General features: G+C 41.2%; 1 protein-coding gene across 2 annotated transcripts in view; it reads left to right on the top strand.

The window, feature by feature from the left end:
• The window catches only part of USP22 (ubiquitin specific peptidase 22), a 71,858-nt gene extending 57,486 nt beyond the window's left edge, over positions 1-14,372 (top strand). For both annotated transcript variants that reach the window (XM_014936518.1, XM_014936519.1), the window contains 7 exons: positions 496-601; positions 2,341-2,499; positions 4,875-5,001; positions 7,800-7,891; positions 9,337-9,399; positions 11,443-11,592; positions 13,452-14,372. In XM_014936518.1, coding sequence (XP_014792004.1) covers positions 496-601; positions 2,341-2,499; positions 4,875-5,001; positions 7,800-7,891; positions 9,337-9,399; positions 11,443-11,592; positions 13,452-13,494 — 740 coding nt within the window. In that variant the 3' untranslated portion in view covers positions 13,495-14,372. The remainder of the gene's footprint in view (positions 1-495; positions 602-2,340; positions 2,500-4,874; positions 5,002-7,799; positions 7,892-9,336; positions 9,400-11,442; positions 11,593-13,451) is intronic.
• The last annotated feature ends 1,316 nt before the right edge of the window (positions 14,373-15,688 follow it).

Consider the following 15,688-nt stretch of genomic DNA (forward strand, 5'->3'; position numbering starts at 1 on the left):
AAGCAATGTGCTATTGAATACTCTGCCTAAGCAGAAATCAGTGCTTCTGTGGTAAAGAGCTGGTCATTTGTTTAGATAAAAATATTGCACGGCGGCCCTCGAAGGGAAGTTTAAATGTTTGGGTTTTTTTTATTTTTCATAAGCCACCTTGGCAACTCCATCTCAGGAACTGAGCTTTACACTAGATGGGGCAGAGCAAATCTCTGCAAAGGGAGATGGGGCTATACCCTGAAAAAGGGGTTCTCTCACAGCTGATACGGCTTAAAGCTTCACAGGAGTTAACCTGCTGATTATAATCTATATTTTGCTAGGAGTTGTCTTCTGGTTTCCTTGTTTTTCTCCAGTGCACATCTTCAGGGTTCCATATTATCTCTGTGAGCTTGCAATATGTTTAGAAATTTGCGTTATCAGGAGTTTCTGGAGACACAGTCCAAGACAAACCGCTGTTCCTGAGGAGGATTTTTGACTTCTGAATCTATGTTTGTGTTCCTGCAGGTGATGACAATGGGAAGAAGGCCAACAACCCCAACCACTGTAACTGCATCATAGACCAAATCTTCACAGGCGGACTGCAGTCTGATGTTACCTGTCAAGTCTGCCAGTAAGTCATTTTTTAAAAAAATTCTACTAATTTCTGGTAATTCCTAACTCTGGTTTGAAGCTGTACACTCTCCAGCACAACAACATACTGAATCTTTTCTTTCTTCAATATTGATAAAATACCAGCAAAATTCCAGCAAGACAAGAACTGTTTAAACACAACATCAGCTAAATGCAATCAATTATTAGTTTGCTGTCATATATTAACACTACCTAAAAGTACCATAGGCTTATGGACATAAAGTCCGTAAAAAATACATATATTGACATACCAAAAAAGCACTACCTAAAAAGTACCATAGGCTTATGGACATAAAGTCCGTAAAAATTTTTTTTAAAGTTAATAGAAATTTTTGCTAATCTGTAAAAGATTGTTCTTTTCCAAGTGTACAGGAAAAAGATCTCTTTGGTTTTGAACGTATGTAATTGCCATTATATTTGAAGAAAATTCTGGTATGCAACCATGTTTTTCTTTAGTTGGGAGCCTCATGTATCATCAGGAGAGGTTTCAAAGAGGCTGATACTAATATAATCTCAGATACCAGCAAGTGAATGTTTTACAAGAGTAAGGAAAAATGTACTTGTTGTTCTGCTCTGTGTCCTCGAGCAAGTTGACTCCTCTTTCAGGATGTTTGGTGTTGCCATAGTGCAGAAGTCAGAGTTCTTGTTTTTTGTTCTGTCTTGCATTCTTTATAATTACGCACACTGTCCTGCAGACAGACTGTTGTGCTCTGCTTGTTTGAATCTGCTTTTATTCTCAGTTTTCTGGAGAGATTTGCAGATTTACTATAAGGAAAATGCATGAAATCTTATTCTTTGCCTCGTAGAGCCACAGAATCCTTATGTGATATTAAAAAGCTTGATGTGTTATGACACAATATTAGCATTGATGAAACTCTGACAAAAGTTTTGTTTTGAAAACTGACAACACTTGCACAAATGAAGCTGGAGAGAAGGCAGAACATTGTCAGCTTAATGAGATTGCAGAGTGAAAGACACTGGTCTTAGAGGAAGAGAGAACTCAAAAATAAGCATAACGAGTACAAACGGAAAATGCTTCCAAACTAGGAGCTTAGAACCTTGAAGTTCTAGACTTCCTTTAAAAATGTACATGCTGGAAGAGAAGATTTGAGTCAAGACCAGTTAAAATTTTGAGAGGCTTTTTCCGTAGTCTAGCTGTTGGCATGTCTTCAGCTGTCTTGTAGAGAAATCTGATCGAGAACCTGCACTACTTGATGCATTTATGCTTTGGCCTCTCAAATGTACTGTACAGTGAAAGTGTTTGGCACTCTTTTATTGAAGTAGCCTTAAACACCATCTTCCAGGTCTTGACCAGAGAACTTCTAAACTGGTTGGATTGCACGTGGCCATCATCATAGACGTTAGCTGGTCTATACTGGTCACTAGTATAACCACTGCCTCTATCTCTGAGTAACCCTGCTTGTTCACTTTGAGTCACAGGGCTCCAGGGAGTGGGAGAATGTATTAAATGCATATATTTTGCATTTAGTACATCACATATGTTTCCTAAAACATATGGCTTTTGAATATTTGGAAAAACAGTTGGTTGTGGGAAAACGTTGTGGAGCAACTCTATTTTCTGTCATCTTTGAGTGCCCTCTAGGGGTGATGTAGATCCCATAGTCCTCACAAGTAAGTATCCAGTGTGCACCCTAAAGTGGGACAGGCTGTGAATTTTGCTTCCTTTAAACATGTATTAAATTGCTTTCTTTTTCATAGTGGCGTTTCCACAACGATAGACCCGTTTTGGGACATCAGTTTGGATTTGCCAGGCTCCTCCACCCCGTTCTGGCCACTGAGTCCGGGGAGTGATGGCAGTGTCGTAAATGGGGAAAGCCATGTATCAGGCACCACCACTCTCACAGACTGCTTGCGAAGGTATGACATGAGACAAAAGCAATCTTGGTGGGGTAAAAAAAAAAAAAAACATTTGGCTTCGTTCTGTTCTCCAGGTAGCAACTGAACAATGGGAGTAAGTGATGCTTTGTCATGGCATTATCCCCAAACTGCATTTTTAGACACGTTTTAGCTTTTTTGCGTGAGAGAAAGCGAGAAGGCAAAGAAGGCTCAGAGCAACAGGAGGCCTAACAATAAGCAATCAAAACCAGTTGCCACGCGATGCAAAAAGAAAACAAATTTTACATTGGCTGCTGCCAGGCAATGTGCTTTTAAATGATCGAAACCACTAGTGTCTGTCTCCACGTTCGTGGCTCTGTAGCTAAGCAACCACATAAAAAGAGTTCACAGTGCATTTAGCACTTGTCTAAATTATAACACAATATAACAATTTTGATTTTGCTCTAAGCAGAGCTGAGGGTCAGCTACTGCCAGCTTGGTTGCACGGGTGGCATTAAGAATGAAAGGAATGGAGCTTTCAAAAAGAAAAGATACTTTTGAGCAGGAAACTCAGGCATCTTGGAAACAGGTAACTGGAGAGAATGTCATGGCTTCATATACAATTAACTTGGATCTTTTAGCAGATCTGAAAGTCATTCTGTTGTGGCAAATGAAGATATTTGTCTGAGGAAGAGGTTGTCCGTAGACTGGGGCAAAACTAATCCTCTTGAAATAAAAGTTCATAACCTCTGACATCTGATTTCTAACCTTCTTGGTACTTTTAAGGTGGATAATTTTAAGAAAACAGGGGAAATAATGTAAATGAGGAACTGCTGATGCAGGAATGCATAACAGGCAAAATCAGTCAAATTTTGGTGATTTTCTTCAACGTGGGGATGGTAGAATCAGTGAGAGGTGATGATAGGGAAGGAAAAACATCCAGGTTCAAAGATAACCTCAGAAATTACAGATTTTGGAAGGAAGTTGAATTCTAATGGATAAAGAGGATGGTCTAGGTTTTTACCCCAAAATTAGCAAGCAGGTTGAATATTAGATTCAAACAAGGAAGGTGCGTGACTTCATGTGAACCAGTGTGGCTGTGCAACTTGAAGAAGGAAGGATTGAACAGGAACATCACAGAAACCAGAAAGATGTAGGCATTCCTGTTGTTAAGAATAGCAACAGATTTATACACCTTTTTACAAGGAATAGCAACAGATTTATACACCTTTTTACAGATGTAAGACAGATGGGGAAAAAAAAAATCCAAAACCAGAGAATGGTGGTACATAGGCGAGGTAAAAGAAAAAATACTGATAATCAAACAGGAGGGGAGACCAGGAGGCCATGATGACCATTTAATGCTGGAGGCTCCACTGGCCTCCAAAACGAGAGAATGGTGGTACATAGGCGAGGTAAAGGAAAAAGTCTTCTTAATCAAACAGGAGGGGAGACCAGGAGGCCATGATGACCATTTAATGCTGGAGGCTCCACTGGCCATAAGTAGAATGAGACAGGGTTGGGTTAGTGATGAGCTGGTACCATGTTACCCTCGCATGCTTAGTGTCTGCATATTTAATTTAATATAGAATTTTAAATTACATTTCAAAATACTTCATCTCAAAAATCCGAGTTGTAAAGCAGCCTCTGGGAGGTGATTTTTTTGCCCTGTGGAAGTCTAAACTTGGAGGAAAAGACTTAGCAGTCCATCCTCCTCGCCTTGTCTGTGCTGACAGTTTCTGAAAAAGTGAGAGATATTTTGCTTTAGCGTGTTGTGAGAACACAGAGGTAGTTTATTTTCTCTAAGCAGTTCCCTGTTCTGTAATGGTCTCTTCCTATAGCTCCCTTGAGCATTTCTGTCGGAAAATTTTGAAAGAGATTTTTCTAGTTGTCAACACTTGGGTTTTCTTGGAAGATATCTGTTTTTTTGAAGAGAACTTTGTGTTTACAGCCCTTTCTATCTCAGAGCTTTGATCCTAGCCCTGGAGGGCTACAAGCTTAGGAGAGTGTCCTGCAGACTAGCGTGCAGCTGAGCACAGAAGTCGTGTCATCTTGCTTTGGAACTTCCATATCAATGTTTTTGTTTCTGAAAACAAAAGATCTTTGCTTTCTGTATGAAAATCAGCTGTTCTGTGATAGGAGATGAACTAACGTTTAGCTCCTTTCTCAGACACGGATGCATTTCAGTGCAGTGTTCCCAAGTAGAGCAGTGATAAACATCAGGTTTTGGGTATCTGAATCAGAGCACTTTACATTATTTTGGGTGGTTGTTTTTTTTTCAAAATGACGCTTAGAAGCCATGAATTCTGTCTCTTGTGGTACCAGTGACCCACAAGTAAAAATAAAAAGTGTTTTCAGCATGTGTGGAAAATATCTGATAATTTTGTGCATCCCTTTGCTTTTCAATATTTTTTCAGGTTTACAAGGCCAGAACATCTAGGAAGCAGTGCCAAAATCAAATGTAGTGGTTGCCATAGCTACCAGGAATCTACCAAACAACTCACTATGAAGAAGTTACCCATTGTGGCCTGTTTTCATCTCAAAGTAAGTTCACAGGGGGCAGACAGAGCAGAGGATGTGTACTCTTCTCTGAGAGGATGAACTAAATTCCTGGACGTGTCTTCTGGCTTTCACCAACTAAGCTTTTATGATAGAAATTCATATAAAGAACAGCTTGCATGCCCAGCTAGATTTTCTATTAAGATAGTATTACATTATCTATAACGTAGCTTTGCAGTATGGCTGTGGGAACCTAACTAATGAAAATCTGGAAACAAAATGGAAGGTAGTACAATACCTGAAGCAGCATAGAAACCAATCTCCAGTAATACTTATTCATCCTTCATGCTAAAAATTTTACCCTGGGCTTCTGCTGGAGGAATGCCAGAGGGAAGCTCTGTATTGAAGGAAAAGCGTGAAAAAGTTTTCATTTGCAATGGAGAAGGCTTCTTGTATCTTCCCAGCTGTGATGTAGTTTTCAACATTTCCAGTCCAGATTATGTCAGATGCAATGATGGGAGATAATGTCGGGTAGTTTAGTGCTGTACAATTTATGTCTTAAATTTAAAGAATGTGACTGTGGTGCAAAGTAGGCAGCTGTTGCAGAAGATGAAGGTCATTCTGTGTCAAGAGGCCAAAGGGTCCTTGAAAAGTGATGCCACGGGCCCTTTTAGAAGCAGCCACCGTAGGCATTTAACTGCATCTTTGATGTGCTTGAGCTTTTCAGATGCAGACCACTAAGTTCTTGAGCTCTCCTGGGACAGAATGACAAGGTCCTCTCATTGCTAGGCAGCAGCTGATGATCACTGGCCTCAGCTCTTACTATGACCAGTATTTCAAGAAACTGCCTCTCTTATGATGATACTAGTGTCACATAAGCCACATAAAGAAAAACAGCATTTTTGCCTATGACTGGAAACAGATTTTAAAGCAGCAGCCTATACTCTGTGTACAAACGAAGGCTTGTCTTGTTTCTCTTTCCAATTGGGAAATGGTGAATTGAAAGCACACACATTCCAGCCTTTTGCTCGAGAGACTTTGTTCAGTTGTTCAATTCTTACAGGGTTTCTAGGCTTTGAACTTTGGTAAAACACCTGGGTAACTTCAACAGTGTTGGAATTAGACCTTTATATTGTAGCTGTCATGGCAAAGTGCACACCCAACATTGCTGCAGCATGGAGGCAGTTTTTCTGGTTTATTTTGCAGTAGCACTTGAAGCTAGTCAGTATGTTCATCTTGGAAAATCTAATAATCTGTGTAACTCTAGTGTTATGGTCTCACTGAGCAAGTCACGGACTGTATTCAAGCAATGATTGTAGTTTAGAATTGTTAAATTACATAGCAACTCTACATCCAGCATAGCAGCAATTTAAAATTTATTTTCAAAATCTGGCTTGTACAGAAGCTTGTTAATGAAATGCAGAGCTCTTGACATGAAAACAGAATGCCATAGAAAGGCCTGTATTGGTGAGAAAAGATTGATTCTGCTTTCTACTGGAAAAAGCTGTTACACGTGGAAAGAATTCCCTTATCTGTAACATACAGGCCTTTTCAGACTGTTGGGGACAATCATCCTTTCAGATGTTCACCCCCATATACCAGCCGTTCTTCGGTTGCATCTTGAGTATTAACCGAGGTGATAGGCAACATGATGAGCCAAAGATACTGGCCTGACTGGAAGAGATAGTAGCAAAATTCCTTTTTTCTTCTTTGGCTGTTTGTGGTCTTCCTGAAGATCATTCTTTCATTACTCACTTGGGATTTCAGCTGGCTCCTTGGCTTTTGGGGGAGCTTTAGGGGTGTTGGGCTCTTGTTTTTATTTTTATTTTGTTATTGCAGAGTAGTTGGCAAGATACACCTAGATTCTGCTCTTTGGGCAAGGTGTTGTGAATGTGCTCACCCCCTTTCCTACACTCAGTTCAGTTTTTGTGTCATCCAGAATGATTGAAGATGGTTTTTTTTGAAAATAAATTACTTTTCCCCAAGTGATTGTGTTGTCCAGTCCGTGCAAAACGCAAATTTCACTTCATGTGCTAAAGCAAAAAAGAATCACAAAAGATAAGAATTACAGAAATCTAAGCTTTTCACGTCTGGATCTGTTGCTAGGGAATTGTTATGGCACCACAATTGGAAAATAATTAACTTGAAGTGTAAATAGAGCAGAATTTCTGAGAAATGGAGAGAGAAGCTGCCTTTAAATAGAAACTCATTCATCTCTTTCTGGTATTTGTTCCTGTTTCCATTTAATGTTCAATCGAGAAGATGAGGAGAGGATGGTGGGTATCGCAGGCTTCTTTTGGTGGAGGGACAAGGCTTCTTTTATTATCATATTCCATTTTTGCCTTAATTTGAATTGGTATTCCTGTGTAGGCTTGACTCCTGTCACTTGAGATGATTGGATGGGTGGATTCAGTGTGGCAGGCTCTCATTGTCACCAGTTTTGTGTGCTGCTGTAGGCAGCAGCTGTGTATTTGAACAGTGTGTAGTACAAATGAATGCTGCTTTGGGTAAAGGCTGTGTGTGCTCTCTCTGTTTAATATATTTTTTTTCTTAGCCTCAGTTGGGAATAAGTTTGTATGTATAGATATTTAGGTAAACAGTCTAATTAATACTGTATTGTTATAAACCTGCAAATTGTGATTTATTCTCCTGGTAGAAATGTGTTAGCATTTACACAGGGGTTCCCAGCCCAGATAGTTAATAGGAAAAAATCTGGGGAGTCCCTGGATACTGACTGCTCGTATGCTTTCATGTTGTTGTTCCTAAGCTTAGGACATTTATAAAAGACAGAAAACTTAGCCTTTCTCTAAAGAAAAACCAACGTTTTTCCGCTTTGTCTCCAGCGGTTTGAACACTCAGCCAAACTGAGGCGAAAGATCACTACGTATGTCTCGTTTCCGCTGGAGCTGGACATGACACCATTCATGGCTTCCAGGTGTGTACCAAGTTCAAAATCCCCCAAAGACCCGGGCAGAACTGTTTAGCAGTTCATACATGTGCATCATGAAACATGGAATCGAGGTTATAGAACAGTATGGATAATGATCCTTCCGCTGTGAGCTTCTCCTTGAAATGTGCATCTTTTCTAAACTAATTTTTAGATAAACTGTTGAGTTTTGTTGCCAGAAAAGGCTTTATGTTTATTTATTTATTCTATTAATATGTGTTACGTTTCTGGTTGCATGTTAAATTTATCAACTCAGATCCATTGTGCCATCAAATCTCCCCTTTGGGCCCATCACCTGAGTGCCCACCACCGGTCACCTTGTGTCATTAGGCAGACTAGACATAACCTAGTGCCTAACCTAGTATTTCTGAAGTTATAAAAATCCTTCCTCTTTATTCCTGCACGCGTGCAAATCTGGGTTTTTTTTGTTTTGTACCTTGAACATCTGTTTAGAGAAGGCTGAAAGAAGAAACAACACAGTCCAGATTAAAATAGGTATTTTTAATTGGTATTTAAACAGAAACAGTAAGGCTTCTCCCACCTACCAGGTTTGTGAAAGACATGACATTTATATAAATATACCTTTATGAAAGGAATGTAATCAGCTTCATTAACACGTATTTGTCAGGTATTCCATTCAAATATACAAGAGGATACTCAGATTTAGTTTATACCTGAAGCCTCAAAACGTGGCATCTCTTAACACAGAGGCTCTATGGGATGCTTAAATTTTACTAGTAATTTCAACCTTTGCCTCCCCCCAGCCCATCATTAAAAAAGAAAAGTAGACGCTTCTGCCAGAAGAGAAAGGAGAGCCCTAAAGCTCTGCTAGGTAGTGTTATATTAAGAAAACATGGTTTATTCCAGTATATTCTGGAGATTTTGGGACTTTCTTCTTCCTCTGTGGTGAATTCTCCCCAGATAGAACAGGCTCTGCTGATGAAAGATATCAAGCATGATGGGATAATCAGCAGGCATAACTCAGTAATCTGAATTTCATCAGCTATGAAATAACAGCATAATCCTATTGCTGCTGTCGAAACACAAAATGAATTTACAAGTCAGAGCCAGGATGATTGACCCATCACAGGATAAAGGATTGATGTAATTAGATATTTTTCCAGGTTTAAAATACAAAGCTTTTCTTAACCCCTTTTTAAGCATTTTTGGATAGGACATTTGACGTAAACAGATCTGTATTTGCAGCACGAAGCCTTGACCAGAAGGAGAAATGCTGTTCCTTATGTAGCTTTGCTGTGAGAACAAGTAAAGCATCTTTAGCATCCTAATCAGCAGCCCTTCTCTGCTGCCGAGCGGCGTCGGGCTCGTGAATAAGGACCTGGATTCGGCAAAGGGGCTGTGTCATGTACAACCTGTTTCCTCCCTTTGGGATGCCACTGCTTTAAGTGACTGGATTTTTGTGTGTGTTGCAGTAAAGAGAGCAGAATGAACGGGCAGTACCAGCAGCCGACGGATAGTCTAAACAATGATAATAAGTAAGTGGTCCATTCCATGACTCCTTTTGTGAAAGGTAGTGGGTTTCTAGGAGGAGATACACGGTCTGATGTCTACATCCCGTGGTGTGAAGGGTGTTCCCATGTTTGACAGTACAGGAAGTCTGAACTGTTGCAAAATAAAACTTCATTCAGTACAGTTGCCCGCCCTGTCATGGTTTTGTGGCAGCTGACTTTCAGATCTGAAGATGGTAACCCCAGCAATTGTTCTGGGAGCAAAATGAAAAGCTGTGGTTACAGTATGAAAAGGGATGGAGGTTTCCTGTAAATAATCCTGCTTCTCTTGCAATAGCAAAGGCAGTTCCACGGGACCAAAAGTAAGTTTATAGAACACGGATTCCTGAAATCCCAAGTAGATGACCCCAGTAATTCTGGGGTCTCTTGGGTCATGTATCGATTCCAGCCGGAATAAATGACAGGACTTGCTTGGGAGTGTAATTGAAAACAATATCGATAGCTTTATGGGGTGGTCACACAAACCTTATCTTTTTTTAAGGTTACAGGTTTGGTTGCTTCAGTCATGTGCCGCTGTTGCGTATTTAAATTCTTCAAGGCACTTCATTTGGTGCTAAAAGTTTCATTAAGAGACTGGAATCACACAATAGATAGATTTCAAAACTAGCTAACCAGGGAGGGGTTAGTCATACAGGCAGATACCAGGCAGGTGCTATGTGTGGTCTCATAGTGATTGATTCCTTAGATGGATGGTGATTAGTAGTGTTAGCAAACACCTGAAAGAAAACAAAACTGAGAAAACACAACCTCACTGTTGAGGTTTGCACATGCCTTAAGTTGGAGAAGCTGTTAACGATGAAGAGGATGAGGTAATAAGAGCAGTGGCATCCAGGCCGCTTAGTAAACTGGATGCCAGTGACCAGCTGGGCAATCTTAGAACCCTCCATCTGGGAACGGAGAGTGGTGTCCATCCTAGTTGGATTGAAGGACTCCACTAGGAAGAGGGTGACGTTATCCATCAGTGCCTCTGTGAACAGACAGCTCAATCAGTGCTTTGTTGCGGCACCGCTGTCTCAAAAGAGCTCTGTGAACTTTGAATGTAAGTGGGACGCTGTTAAGAGATTAGAGAGATGATTTGACCATTATGCAGCTGCATTTGTATCCCAGTTTGAGGAACAGCATTTTAAGAGTTAAAGAGAGTGGAGGACGTTTGAAAAAGAGTTGCAAGTGTATCCACGACTGGAAATAAAGTCTTATCTTAGAACAAAACAGCCAAGGACACCAGTATCCTCCTTTTTAAAAAAAGAAAAGGGAAAAAAAAAAAAAACCCAAAAAACAAAAGTTGAGTGACTTGATTAGTCTGCCAGTATCTTTCTTTGGAACAGAGATGTGTCTGCTAGTTCTCAGGCCAACAGGCAAATGTACAGCAGCACCTGAAAGCTGGAAGTTCAGGCTGAATATATCCAGTATTTCAAAATAGGTAAAGACTTTCCAGGGGCAATTATCCAATACAGTAGTATATCACTAGAAGTATTTAAGATCAGCTATATTTAATATTACCTGCAGTATTTCAAAAAAGGTAAAGACTTTCCAGATGAAGGACAATTATTCAGTACAGTAATATATCACTAGAAATATTTAAGATCAGCTATATTTAATATTACCTCCTTCTCCATCCCCATACCTCAGATGTGTTTTTCTGGTTCACTAGAGTAACTAATTCAGGGAAACAGAAGGTCAGAGTAGATAATCAGTGGGTCCTCTTCATGAATACATCAATATTGATCTGTTTTAGAAGAAGAAACTTTGGTAGCCAGTGTGGCTAAAGCTGACGGGTGTCATCAGACTGGAGTGTTGCAGAAATAGCAAGACAGAAAAAGAAAAATGTGGTTCTTTTTCCTGGGCAGGGGTACCCACCTCCCACTGAATGTTCAGAACTGGTGGTTTATTGATGGATCAGATCCTTTTCTATCGCTATTTGTATTTATGAACACAAGCTTCTGTCTGTGTAAAATGTGAGTTGTTTTTCCCCTTTTGATCCACCTATTGATTAACTCTTTCCTGTACCAGGTATTCCTTGTTTGCAGTAGTTAATCACCAGGGAACCTTGGAGAGTGGGCACTATACCAGCTTCATCCGGCAGCACAAGGACCAGTGGTTCAAGTGTGATGATGCCATTATCACCAAGGCTAGCATTAAGGATGTGCTAGACAGTGAAGGGTAAGTTGGGAACTGGAAAATGGGGAAAGGGAGGGAAAACACCATTTCATCATAGAGAAAACTTAATTTCTGTCCTTGAATATCTCATGTCTCTGTGAATGTATCAATGTGTCAGAGTGTGGCTTTATAGTCCTGGATTTGTTGAAGGAAGAAGAGGGGAAGGACGAGGGACATCTCTGACTCTGCAGTGTCTGTAATGGGTGCTCATGTCCAAATTTTTCTTGCTAATGGAAGGGACTCTGAGAACCCAAGTGATCCAATCGTCCATTGTAGGAGCAGATCTACATCCATGACACAATCCAGTCTTTGCAGAACCTTTGGATTACTCTGAGTGTAAAAGATGGGAAGAGAAGCCATAAAGAAAATACTGTGAACCAGAGTGGGAAGGCTGTATGGGAGGCAGGTACAGAATGTGAGCTGGTTCTTAGCTCAAGGCTTTAAATTAATTTCAGATATTTGTGCTGGGAGTGTGGGACAGTAGTTTGCAGGGGAAGCATCTTGGTGTCCCTCATTTGAGGGAAGCACTGGGGACCGGTAAATGCTTCAAAATGCTTCAAAAATAAGGTAACTTGAAATCTGGTGTCTTCGTTTTTGCATTTTCAACTATGGGCTTGGTACTGGAAAGAGAAGCCTTTATTGTTCTTGTTTTAATTATTCCTGACATTTCCATGGATGGCTGCAGATATTCAGTTTGTAATTATTTTTTTTAACAGATTTTCCCATTTTTTTCATTTTTTGAACTTCAACCAGGAAGTAAAAAAAAAAAAAAATCCATCCTAAAATATCTGATTTCTAGTGTTAAACGATTTCACAGGATAAATTCTGCTTTGAGGTCAGCAGAAAAAAAGGAGTTTGTTTTTCTTCCATAACGAGTGGCCAGCTCTGGCCCTCGGAGGGGGGCTGTCTGTAGGAGAAACTGCTGTAGGTGGGGAGGAGAGGACATCCCACACAAATGATGCTCATCCGTCCCGTTAAAGGCTGGTTTGAGCCGTGATCCATTTCCCTGGCTCAGATAAAGGCTGACACTAAGGGAAGCTCCGTGGGGCATGAGAGGGAACGATAATAATTGGAAGGTCTCAAAAGTGGCAACACTAAGTAGACCTGCACTGAGGGAAGCTCCGTGGGGCGTGAGAGGGAACGATAATAATTGGAAGGTCTCAAAAGTGGTTTGAAGCATTTTAAGTGACCCTGCAGCGTGTGGGGAGTAAAGAGTACGTAGAGATGGGTCCAGTTCCCCCTGGTGTGTCACTGCTCGGGGGCTGTGCTCCGTTACGTAGCAATGCACGTAATGTCATTGAGGAGAGGAAGAATTTCATCCTGTTGCAACACCAGATTTGAGTACATATTGAGACATTAGATATTGGAGTTGGATCTGGTTGGGACACAGGAGTTTTCACCCACGTGCCTGCTTCTTCGTTTCGCTGCTCTAACAGCAAACGGCAGACGGTTTGTGATAATCCAAAGGGATGCTTTGGAAATGTGACTCCACAGCAACAGTCACATCTTAAAGCCACCTCAGTTGTATTTTTTGGCACGGTACTGTTAAGTGGATGCTGCCTCTCTGGGCACCAACAGCTCCAACCTTCCGGAATCTTTCAGGTTCTAAGTAGATTGTACAACAAGAAGGTTTGACTATTTGAGGTACAACTGTTCAGTTTCCTCAGTTGCTGGTAAAATCGTTTCATCTGGTTTCCCTCCTGCTCATCCCCGGTTAGTGGAGGGAGCTGGCATGTCCCTGGGATCGCTTCAAATGGAAAAGAATAACAAAATTAATCATTTCTTAGGATTGCATCAATGGAAGTGCCGGTCTGCTCTGACGCGTAGCAGAAAGCTGAAACTGTTCCTCTGCTTTCTTGCAGATATTTGCTGTTCTATCACAAACAGTTCCTGGAGTATGAATAGCCTTATCCAGCAGCTTGTCAGATATAAACAAGGAAGAAAATAAGCAAGCCTTCTGAATCGACACACAAACCTACCTGAAATGAAAAGACCCATTAAAAAACAACTAGCACTGAGCTGTAACAGGACCTACTTGACACTGACTCAAAGCCTTGGCGGAGAAATGAACAATGTCCAACGTGTTTGCAGTCCCGCAAGGACAAAGGGGGAAAAAAAAAATAAAAGAGGCTACAGTCAGTCACTTAACAGAGGAAATATAAAATGAAAGGAATGCTCTGGGTGGGGGAAATGGGAGCAGAGGAGTCCGGGCGCTGGTACATCTCCTATGTTCCTCCAAAATGTGTGTGGGAAGGCAAGGGTTATACCCTCATCTCCATAAGCATCTTCTCCATTTGGTGCTTCAGCTCCAACGACCAATCATATAACAGTTAAAATTAAAAATCCAAGCCCATTTTTTTATGCATATGGGTCTGAAAGCAGTAGAGTGGAGGAGGAGGGGATGACACAACTAAAGGACTTTGCAAGTATCTTTTTATTTGTGAATTTTAGTTATTAAATAAATACAGTATGAAACTATTAGGCTCTTTTTTTTCCAACAACCGTAAAAGAAATCCTGGATTGTGGAACTGAAGCTACAGTACTGAGACAGGTTTTCAAGCATGCCTGCTTGCACAGGTAACGTTCAATGCCATCGGACTGCTCGTCAAAAGCATCAGCACAGAGTCTTTTCTGTTTGAGCCCTTTTTTTTGTTTTGTTTTCTATAAATAGCTATTTTCTTAATTTTTTTTCCTTTTATTCCCTTTTTTTTTTTTTCACGAGAATGAAATTCATAAATGCAACCATCAGTAAAAATGAATGAATTGGCGTGTTTATACTGTAAGAGTGGTCTTGGTTCTTTTTTTTACATCTTGTGAATAAGTTTGAATTTCTCAAAATTGCTTGTTTTGTTGTTGTTGCTGGTTTTGGTTTGGGGTTGTTTCGGTTTCTTTTTCCCTCCCTCTGCTGCCTTCCCAAGGCACATATCTATCTATCTGTCTATCTGTGACACTTGAAAGAACCTCAGTATTGAAAAAATGTACCATCTGTTAGAAACGGCTGCTGCTGGGGGCAGCGTGGGGCGATGGATCTGCTGCTATTGAGCACTTCTGCAGTGCACTCGGGTTTTGAGTAAACACCACATTTTTCCTGGTACGTGCTGGGCTGGTGCTGGTTCCTTGTATCCTCCCACATGAATTAACTCCTCACGTGCTCTCCTCCTCCCTGCAGAACCCCCACCGCCGTGTCGGTGTCCTTTCCTTGCAGCGCTCGGTGCCACCAGCTTACTCTGGCTTTGTCACAAACACAATTTTGCTGCTTTTCTCCCCCTCCACCAATGTCTTTTATATTTATTTTTTTTTTAAAGCAGCTCCTTGGCTTGTGGAGATCCCAGCTCCTGCGCTGGGTCTTGCTCTGGGGAGGTTGGGCTGTGGGTTGAACTGCAGCCTGTGAGAGAAAACCATTCAGAACCTAGAGCTTAAAGGAGGAAAAATAGCTTTTTTTTCTTTTTTCTCCCTTCCTTATGGAATGATGTGTAAGAATGTGTGTAAATTGGTGTGAGAGCCACACCAGGAAGGTCATTAAGCTCTGCGTGTGTATCCACATAGACATTCCTTGGCTTTACCAGCGTGGTTAAACACATGGATGGGTCTAACCTTTTAAATTCCATGCTCTAGAAGTGAGTTACCGATTCCTGACCTGCCCAAGACGGGTGGGGAGCGATCTGATTAACGGAAGAAATAGGAGGAAAATAGGGGTTGGTTTGTTTTTTAAATGAGCATCTTTCCCGAGCAGCTGAACAAAAGGATGGTGGAGTCGCGTTTGATTTATACACGAGCTGGGAGAGCACCAGGCAGTTTCCTACGTGGAGAGATTCCTGCGACAGCTCACGAGAGGGGAGGAAGAGGGGACGACAAAACTCAAGCACCTCGAGAGACAGAAGATGCTCCGTGGGGTGTGGGAGTCGCCCCGGCAGCCCCGTTTCTGCAGCAGGGATGGTGTTCCCTGGGTTTCGCAGCCTGTCTCCTCACGCTTGAAGCAATTTTCAATTGTAATTGGGCGCCGCAAGATTTAACCTGAGCCTTCTCGTCGCCAATGAGAAACGGCTGGAGAAATGCAGATGAATGGTGCACCCGCAGGAATGGGGGGGGGGGGGGGGGT

This window comes from Calidris pugnax, unplaced genomic scaffold (assembly GCF_001431845.1).
Source record: "Calidris pugnax isolate Ruff unplaced genomic scaffold, ASM143184v1 scaffold17, whole genome shotgun sequence".
NCBI classification, from domain to species: domain Eukaryota; kingdom Metazoa; phylum Chordata; class Aves; order Charadriiformes; family Scolopacidae; genus Calidris; species Calidris pugnax.